The 9889-nt window shown below is 44.8% G+C and overlaps 1 protein-coding gene across 2 annotated transcripts; it reads right to left on the bottom strand.

Moving 5' to 3' along the window:
• Positions 1-693: 693 nt before the first annotated feature.
• On the bottom strand, positions 694-8411 carry ATF3 (activating transcription factor 3). Of its 2 annotated transcripts, none has more exons than XM_032183492.1 (4): positions 8363-8411; positions 3798-4041; positions 3144-3251; positions 694-2184 (listed from the first exon to the last, which is right to left on the bottom strand). In XM_032183492.1, exons 2-4 carry the CDS (start codon positions 4035-4037, stop codon positions 1987-1989), a joined length of 546 nt encoding a protein of 181 aa, XP_032039383.1. In that variant the 5' UTR covers positions 4038-4041; positions 8363-8411; the 3' UTR covers positions 694-1986. The 2 variants fall into 2 exon arrangements, with proteins under 2 accessions (XP_032039383.1, XP_032039384.1); XM_032183493.1 differs by having other exon boundaries at positions 3798-3958; positions 8363-8387.
• Positions 8412-9889: the final 1478 nt, after the last annotated feature.

Raw genomic sequence — 9889 nt, 5'->3', positions numbered from 1 at the left:
ACAGAAAGAAAATGGATTCTCAGGACAGAATCAGACCTGGTGTGTTGTCTTTTTAATACATTCACTTTTCAGATACATGAAGTACATATCTTTTAAACACGATATAGGACATTACAATATATCCAGATCTTAGGAAAATCTACTAAGAAGTTCTGTTGCAGAATATAAAGATCATATAAGGATCAGGTGTGATATCTGATACACTCAGCCTGGACTTGTAGAGTAAGAAGCTTGTGGCTGAGGTATCTTTAAGTTTAGCCTTTAGAATAAAACCACAATTTCAACACTGCATAACTGGTGTAAAATATTATGTACTGTAAGCTCCATTATTATTGTCTGCTTCATTTAAATTGTGACATTGAGCAGCTAGACACCACTGAACAAGATACAGAATTTTGGGAGGTATAATCTCTGTACCCAATCATTCAAGATACTCAGGAACTCATCTGTGGAGATGATGAAGGATAAGTGTTTTAAGTAGTGGTGTCTTAAATACAACTAGTGAAGTTTAGGAATATATAATATTAAACACCAAGAGATAAAAGTAAAAAGACAGCACAACACTTGTGTTTTCAGTTTTATCTTGCTTGCAGTATTTATTTACTTTACTCATTATGATATTAGTGATAAATAAGGATAATATTTTCTTTTACAAAAAAAAAAAAAAAAAGAAAAAAGATATATTTCGTAGGATTAAACAATCTGAGAATTTCACAGAAACATCAGACTTTAAACACTCATAGCTCCAACTGTTTTGTCCAACAGCTCTTCTACCAGTTCAAAAACATCTAAGGTTAGTATTTAATAAAAAATAAGAACAGTTATTCACTACATCAAAACCCTTGTCTGCTTTAGATTCTAAGTAATACTTTTGATTGACTGTAGTTGCCACCCAAATGTAAAATAAAAGTAGCTGCAATCATAAGTTTTCCCTCTGAGTCATCTGGCAAAAGGAAGTAATCCTGACAAGGATGCAAAAAGCTTTGTCAAGGCCTTATGCCTGTAAGAACTATCTGTATAACCAGACCTACTAAAAGCCACGGAACCTCGTCTGTGAGTGAGGGTTAAGGCTTGTAGGATTAGATCCCAGACAAATATATATATATATATATATATATATTAACTTTTCATGATTCATGAGCCTGCGATTCAGTCCTGCAGTTCTTTGCTTGGGCAAAACCCATATCAAAATCCCTTCATAATTAGTTCCCTTTCCAGTGGGTCCAATTCACCCAGTCACAAAACACTCTCCTGAAATGCAAGGAAAAATTACAGTCCCCAAAGGATGGTAGGTGGGGTTCCAACTCATAAAATATGAACTTAGCTACAAGGAATTTTGCAAGAAACATTTCTTTGTCACACCTACTAGACTTGTCAAATTCAGTCTCTGAGATGAGTCATAGAAAAAAGCCACACAAGTGTTGTGAAAAAAAATGACAAAGCTTAATTGGAACTAAAGGTTTTTTGTGTGTTTGTGTGTGTGTGTGTGTGTTAGGTTAGAATGCAATATTATATATCAGTGCACTCTGCCAGAAACCATCCTCCTGGAAACTGCAAAACTTTAAAAATACTCTCAGTCTGCTTTCCCTACCAGCCACAAGGAAAGTAGTGTCCATCCAGCACAGCTGTCTGTACCATGTGCATCACCGGCAGTCATAGTGTCCTAGCACAAACGTCGTGAGTGTAGATACTGTATACTAGCAGAGAGCTAAATCTTCTGAAGCTGTTGTCTGTAGCTCCTAGGAACAGCAAGTATGACAGGTGCAAAACCTATATTTGAGGCAGAAGGCTCTTCGATTTCACTGAGACCATACTTCCAAGAGGAAGAATTACTGTCAAGCCAAAATGATTCTTTCCACTCAAGAAAGCAATCTGCCCTTCCTAAAGGCTCTTGACTAATAGAATCCTACACATTTAAGTCAGATCCTCCGTGGATTCTGGTAGCTGTTAAAAACATACTACATATTTCCATCTTTGCCATATCATTTAACCTTGCAATGTTCCTTCTTTGATCTGTTGAATAAAAAGATTCCTTTCATCTTCAGGTGTCCTTCCATTTTGCGCCCGAACTATACAAGTGGGTCTGTGAAGATTTAGCATGTATATCAAATGCTGCTTCTCATTCTTTAGCTCTTCAATCTGGGCTTTTAATTCCGCATTGATAGTTTCCAGCTTTTCTGATTCCTAGTCACAAAGTACAGACACAACTATTAGACTGAGCATTTCACATAGTTAATTATCTAATAGTTGCAGGGGTTTTTTTATTGCTGGGAAAGCATATGACCAGCTGAGAAAGAAATTACATGTTCTTAGTGTCCTGTAGTGGTGAAACTATACGTCCCCCAGTTGATAGTAGTTTAAAAAACAAATTGACAGTTGCCATCTGTGGCCTTTAGAGAAGTGTAATGAACATCGAAAAGCCAAATTCAGATTTACATTCACTTACAATGGCAGGCATCCAAAGCAATGTTTCCATCTTCTGTAAAATTATTCTGAACTTTTTGGGTCAACAATTGACCCCAAATTATCCATGCCACTTACTAACTCCGTGGTACATCGTGTCACATAGCTGTAAACCTTTGTTAAGCTAGCAAAGTAGGAACATAGATTTTTTTTCTAAACCCCTGGATACAGAAGAGAAGACAGGCCCAATGCTTCTGTGTTTTATATCATAGCAGATCAGGTGAAGGCTTGGGATAGAGAATTCAGGGCTAAGCTACTGTGTCACTCTTTTCCCAAGGAAGTCAGAGATTACTTGGGGTGTTTCTAGTCTGTTGGTCTCCACAAGGGATATTATACAAAATGAGATTTTAATTCTCTTGGTGTTCAGTTTGTGTGTTCAAATTATTATTATCCCCATACACAAGAAAATGGTCACTGAAACAGTACTCTCTTTTCACTTTTGCCATGCTTTCACTTTGTCCCAGTTTTAACCAGGTTTGATTTCAATATACGGTATATTCAGTTTTTATAACTAGTACTGTGAAGGTTTTACAGAATTTTTGGTGACATCTTTCTGTATTTCCTACTAGGAGAGTACTCCTGTAATATGTTTCTATTCAGGATGACAGATTAAAAAAAATAATCATCCTGTTATTGGCATGATGACAGATTATAAAAATAAAATAAAGCCAGGCACTTACTTTCTGCAAACATTCTGTTTTTTCCTTCTTTTTGTTTCGGCACTTTGCAGCAGCAATTTTGTTCCTTTCCCTTCTTCGCTTTTTCCTTTCATCCTCTTCAGGAGAAAACTATCCCATAAAGGAAGATACACGCAAAATGTGAGCTTCAGGAGGCTCAGACCAAGGTGTAACTACTTCCCTAACTTCATCTGTTTCTTCACTTTGCAGTATGAATGTTTTTCTTTGAGACTGTTGTCTTAAATTAAAAATCTGGTGGCTAGGACACGGCACAGCCACGTCCTCCTCGGTGTAGCCCACACAGGGCCCACCCGGCTGTCCTTGCCAAAAGGGAACTGCAGTCACCTTACTCCAAGTGCAGCCACACACACAGGCAGGGAAACCAGATTTAGCGCTTGCTAATCTGTAACATTGTCCTTAGCTCATAATTAAAAATAAAATATTAAGCTATAGGTTTCAAGAGAAATGAGAAATACCGTAGGAATTTCCCAGAAGCACAAAACAGAAAACCAAGCAACAGGCTTAAAAGGATCAAATAAACTAACATGTTTAGATGGTGGAGAGCGTTGTTTGTATTTGACATAATTACTGCTCTTCTGGTGAAATTTGCTTAGAGACCTAACCGTTCACACTGAAATGCTGTATAAAGAGCCGTACCTCTGTTTTCATGACTGATGTTTCAATTGGCCTTTCAGAAACAGTCACCGTATCCAATGTGGAAGACATTCTGTGGGACTGACGTTTATTTTGGATGGCGAATCTCAGTTCCTCTTTCACCAGTGGGGTTAAATTTGTGAAATCATCAAACCCCAGTGACCCTGCAGGGGACAAAGTGGGAACAATTGCGGAGGCGCTGACTTCTAATGCAGATACCTGGCCTGAGTGTTGGACCATCATTTTGCTGAAAGGTAAAAAGAGATAACAAGAACAGTTTTTCAACAACTTTAGAGAGGCAAACAATATCTCCTAGAGGTATATTTCATACTGCGATGAAATAGTACTGTATTTCTTGCATTGCTTCAGCCCACATTCCACATGAACCCCAGTCACTCACTAGAGTCAAGTTCGGTCATTACTACAACCTTCTGCTTGAGAGTAACTTCAAGAGGTATTTTTAAATGATAATTATAGTAATAATATTAACACACCACAAAATTTCTAGATCTTTCTGAAAATTAATGTGGAGAAAAATTGTGTACGTGTATAATGTCAAGTTCTAAACTGGGAATGTGTGGCAAATGAGAATAAAGTGAATAGAAACATAAAGAGAATAAGGAACAAATATCAGAAAGCAAATATTATTACTATTTAAAGCACAGAAGGAGTATTTCCATCCTCACAGCTATACCACCACAAAATTACTGCTTGAAAAGGGCAGAGCATAAGTTTCTCTCAGCTACATTTAGGTAAGGCTTACACTTCTACCAGAAGCTAAAGTTTGTTAACCAAGACAGAATGAGCACAAAATGCTCATCATGCTTGGTTTTGGACAAATATATTAATACCTGGTTATAAACTCCTGGAGAACAGTTCACAATAAGAGCTGTCAGAAAGGTGGAAATCTATACGTGCTCTGGTGCTTCCAAGCACAAACTGAATTGGAGGGAAGCAGTCACAAAAAATGTGATGCCATTTGTTTCATTCCTTCACCCTTGTAAAATCTGAAACTGTCCTCATCTGCCCTCAACAAGAGGCTTTAAATTCTTCAATATTTATGGTCAGACCTCCTGCTGTTACAAAAGAGTGTAACTGCAGAGACTTCAGTGGAATTACACTAATGGACACCCATGGAGGAACTTCATTTCTTGTAGTTTTCCCAAGGAAATGAATGTATTTGACAGTGCTCTCAACTTTCCCCTTTTTAGTCATTCTCATTAATTTTTAGCCAATTTTGGAAGCGGGAGAGAGGCCCCCTATATGCTTCAGTGACCCCACTGAGGGAGAAATAGGCAAATCTCAGCAGTCAGCCATCCAAACACCACGGGCAACCTAGCTAGCAGATGCACACAGCTTTGCACAACATGAACCATCTCTCAGTCAGAAGAGGTGAAATAAGAGGTCTAGAAGAAAGCTGAGCTTTTTTTTTTTTTTTTTTGTGGGTGGCCCAAGGGCCAAAAGCTGCAAATCCGTAGGAAAACAGATTGTATTACCTCCCTTATCCATAAAGCAACTCTTGTTAATTGGATTTTACTATATTGCTTTTTCTGCTTTCCTTGGTGTGTGGGTTTTAGGTTGTTTGTTTGTTTTTATGTCTATAGGGGTAATTACAGTATGTGTTATCTCTTCGTGATTAGAACTGTAAGAATTATAGCAAAGTCAATTGCAATTAACTTAATGCAGGTAAGCAAATAGTTGCCTCAGGGTAGGGCAATGTGGGTAAGTTAAATTTCCACGTGGGCAACCCAAAATTGTACAGTTCCCCGTAAGCTACCTCAGTGACCCAGCAAGAAACATTTGGGGTCAGGTGCTTTGACAAGAAGATAGATTTCGCTCAGAGATGTCTAAAAATACACTGTAAATCCACCCTGGTACAAATTAGAGTAGAATCTGCCTCATCACTAAACGAGGTAAACATAAAAATTTGAGGGCAGAAAAGTGCCAGTTTGCAGAAAACTACATGTCCAGCTGCAGAGGTTTCCTCACCTTCATTCTCAGTGACCACAGAATGGCCAAAGATTTCCCAGGTCCTGGGGGTGAAATCCTGGCCCCACTAAAATCCAGAGAAGTTTTTCTGTTGACCTCAGTGGGGCCAGGATTTCACCCGTAGCTATTAAAGATGAGGAAATTATTTGGAACAATTTGTAATTCAGAAAGACCTTGGGAAATTTATGTAATTCTCTTCAGAAAGCCCCTGCTCATGAGTCACGTTTGAAGTACTGATACTGTTTAATCCTATAATCTCAGAAAGATAGCAGTTACTCTTTCCCAAGTCAGAAACAGCACTATAGTTTCCAACTAAACTCCTCCCAGCATTAATTATCATTTATCAACATTCATCCGTTTGACTCATTTAAACGGGCCAATTCTGGATGACACCAAACCCCTCATTGCAAGCACGAGCTTCAGCCCTGCTCACCGACTGCCAATCTCCTTGGCTCCTGCTGATGGCTTCATTCGACAAAGTTAATTTTGTGTAATTCAATCAAACCAGGAGTCTTAAATTAGCAATGAACCCATTTCTCCAGCGTACAAAATAATTAATTGGGCTAAGCATTTCCCAGCGCTGGTGGTTTGTTCATTTACTTTTCGGCTTAGGTCAACTTTTAATTAAAGTCAGCGGTAGCACTAGAGGAACCCAAGAATGTCCATGCTTTAGTTACATCTCTGAGCAGTTGTGTTAACCCTGTATTTCTGTTAGTGCTGAGTGTCCCACGAGCACCAGCAAGACCTTGATACAGTGTACTCAGGTACACTGCTCAGTCTGCCACTAGTTTAGTGAAAGGGAAGTGGATGGTGGCCACCGGGAGGGGAAGCCCAGGGAGGGAAGTGTCCTTGACTGTAGAAACTCGCTGCTGTCCTGCCTGACCAGCTCACTGACCTTCCAGACACCCTGAAAGGCATCTCCACGTACTCGGACATCAGGGGAGGGAGGGCCTACCAGGGGGCTGAGGCTGGCCTGAGGGTTTCAGCCATGAGCCAAGTTTGGCAGAGCTGTGGCAGTGAGTTTGTGCCCTGGGGCTCTTTAGGGTAGGGCTCCAGCACTGGAAGGTCCCAGGCCATGGGACCTGAGATTGTCAGGAGCCACCACGGTATGGATCTCAAAAATACTCAGCCTCGTGTCAAAGCTATGTGGTGAGTTAGGCAGGTTCCCTTTTCCTAACAACAAGGCAGACATTGTCCAGTTTTGGTGGAACAGGTCTCCTTTTCGAAATGTTTTACAAGAACAAAAATTAGGGTTTGCTATTAGAACAGGCAGCAGCTTGCCCTTCCTTTTCCCCCATTTTTGCCCCAATCCTACCTGTATCAGCTCATGAGTGTGCCATTTTTTTTCTGGGTTTGTAAAGCAGTAAGAGTATCTAGCCCCAAACTGCAATTACATCTGGGCTTCCTGATACTACCTGTTTACTTCGCTAGCCCATGCACATGGACAGCGGCTGCAGGCTATTTTGAGTACTTCTGAAGTTACTGAAATTGAAGGTGCCGAACATTTCACGGACCTGACCCATAAAGGCACAGCTTGTTCCCGGTGTGAATTAACACTTCATTGCTTTCCCCTCACTTTCGGAGCTCTCCGGGACAGAACAGCTTCTGTTACCAGTGCCTTCCAAGCCCAGGTGGGCTCAAAACACTGTGTTCCCCCCTTGCTTTTTGCCTGTTCTTTTGTGGGTGACTCTTCCCACCCACGTCAAACTTTTACATCTCGCCTACCGGTACTTTCATTTTGGGACCCGGCTCCTAGCTGTGCACTTCCACCGGTTAAGTGCAATCTTGCTTCACCCCAGTATTTAAACCGACTGCTTCGAGCCTTTCCTTCCCTGCTCAGCTGCAGCTGGCTGACTGCGCCTCTCGGTTCTGTTTCTTTGCATGAATTCCTTCTCCTCTGGTGCTGATGCAACAAACCCCGCTAACCATTGAGGTTAATCTTAAACAGCATTAAGAGCAATTACAGTTCACAACCTCCGTGCACGCCGCTTGACCTTAAGCTCCCTGACATCCCCCATCACTCCCGGCTCATTTTCGGCCGCCTTCCGGCAGCCCGAGCGCCGGTAACCGGGAGGAAAATCCATTTCCGACAGGAAAACTCCTTCTCTCTGCCCCCTTGGCCGCTGTGCCGTGCCCGGCCGGCTTGGCCAACAGCTCCCCAGCCGAGCTCCCGCACGTCGGGGTGGCGGGACGCGGCGGAAAGCGAGCCCCTATCCGTCTGTCTGTCCTCTCCGTCTGTCCGTCCGTCCGTCCGTTCCCCGGCTCCCACCCGGTCCCCCAACGGGGGTCCCCCCCGGCTGCCTCCGCCGCCCGTCGGAGGGGCTCGGTGCCCGGCCAGCCGGCATCCCCCCGCCGCCCCCCGGCACTGCCCGGCCCGGGGCGGGGGGACCCCCCATACCCGAGGCTCAGCCGGGAGGGGTCCCCCACTCTCGGGGCTCACCCGGGGACGGGTCCCCACGACGGGGGCTCAGCCGGGACGGGGGATCCCCGGGGGCTCCGGGCAGCGCCGGCAGCGGAGCCGGCTGAAATCCTCCCCCTCCCAGCACGGCGGTATCCCGGTCCCCCCGCCGCTGCCCTACCTTCCTCGGGCTGCCTCCCCGCTGCCGGTGGTGCCGGTGGTGCCGGTGGTGCCGGTGGTGCCGGTGCCGCTCGGCCGTCGGGAGAGCAGCGCCCGCTGCGCGCTCCCCGCGCCTCTGCCTGTGGCCGCGGTTGCATCACCCCCCTTATATAGCCGAGCGGGCAGCGCTGGTATTTACTCTGGCGGCGAGTCCCGGGCTGATGTCATGCTATTAATAGCCTCCCCGAGAGAGATGGGCGGCCGCCGGGGGGGCAGCGGGGCCCGCTGTGATGCAAGGCTTCCCCGGCACCGCGAGCCGCGGGGGGGGGGGGGGCGCGACCACGACGGCCCGGACGGGACCCCCGGCAGCCCCACAGCCGGGGGGACCCCGCAGGGACCGCCGAGGGACCCCAGAATGACCCCCGAGGGAGCCCCGGAGAACCCCCGAAGGACCTCGGAGAGACACCGGCGAAACCCCCGAGGGACCCCCGACGACCCCCTCGGGAGCAGCCGCCGTCCCCGGCCCCCTCTGCGCTCCCTTCCTCCCTCCTTTTTTCATCTTAGCCCGGATTTTGGGGGAAAAAAACTAAAAACACTAAAATGAAACCGGGGCTCCAGGGCTTGGGGAAAAAAAAAAAACATGTATATATATCAAAGTCCTTTCCGTATCTCGGAAACGGTAAACGTAAGTGAACACCGTGTGGTTTCCGACAGGACTGGAAAACGTGGTTCTTCCTTACATAAAAACTTGTTTAACGCCCCCCCTCCCGCCCCCCCCAGCATACGCGCTCCCGCCGTGCTGCTTGAGATGACAGCTAGAAGTTGGCTTTACATGCTGAAGAGGAAGACTTTGGGTTCTACGCTGAAGGAAACAGGAAGGACCCGGTTAATGAAATTACAGAAAGCTAAAAAAAAAATAAAATAAAAAATTAATTTTAAAAAAAACCAAACCCTTCTCTTAAAAGACAACAGCACACGATGTCGTTGTGATTCCAGGGAAAACCAGAGTTCCCATAGGAGATAGGGACATATGGTAGTGGCTGTGGTGAAGGGGGTTTTGTTTTGTTCTTTTTTGTTTCCATCGCTTCCTGGCTTGTGCAATGACAGCACTCGCCTCCTAACGGCCCCCAAAGCACTAGAAAATAGATGTGTCAATAAAACACTTACCCAAAGCTGGAGGAGCTCATGGGGAGCTTCGCGCAGCGTTACCCAATGCACTGCCGCTCCATGCCCAGTGCATACAAACCTGTCCTTACAACAGCCTTTGGGTCTCCCCGCTCAGCTCACCAAGAGCCTGGGGACGTCCCGACACCACCAATAAATCCATTCACGTCCTACAGGCATACCCCGATCGAGTGCCCCAACCCGTTAGTTAATTTCATCGTGTTCACGTGGCTGTACTTTGATAATTGGGGCTGTGTCTCAAGTGGTGTTTTCTGAGATGAATTAATTGCTTGAAGTATTTCATCAAGGACATTGATTTCTTATACTGGTTTGAAAGTCAGACTGCCTGCATCTCACCTCTGTGTGCTTGTGCCTGCATGGGTGT

Source organism: Aythya fuligula, chromosome 3 (assembly GCF_009819795.1).
Source record: "Aythya fuligula isolate bAytFul2 chromosome 3, bAytFul2.pri, whole genome shotgun sequence".
Taxonomy (NCBI): Eukaryota; Metazoa; Chordata; class Aves; order Anseriformes; family Anatidae; genus Aythya; species Aythya fuligula.
Note: the sequence above shows the minus strand (reverse complement) of the source record. Positions and strands in the feature narration are given on the sequence as shown.

Bases quoted from the DNA above. Each gene is read 5' to 3' on its own strand.
- ATF3 (XM_032183492.1), bottom strand. From the start codon at position 4,037: ATGATGGTCCAACACTCAGGCCAGGTATCTGCATTAGAAGTCAGCGCC. The intron at 3,252-3,797 runs GTACGGCTCTTT...TTTATGGGATAG, and splicing joins CATCAGTCATGAAAACAGAG to TTTTCTCCTGAAGAGGATGA. The intron at 2,185-3,143 runs GTAAGTGCCTGG...CTTTGTGACTAG, and splicing joins AAACAGAATGTTTGCAGAAA to GAATCAGAAAAGCTGGAAAC.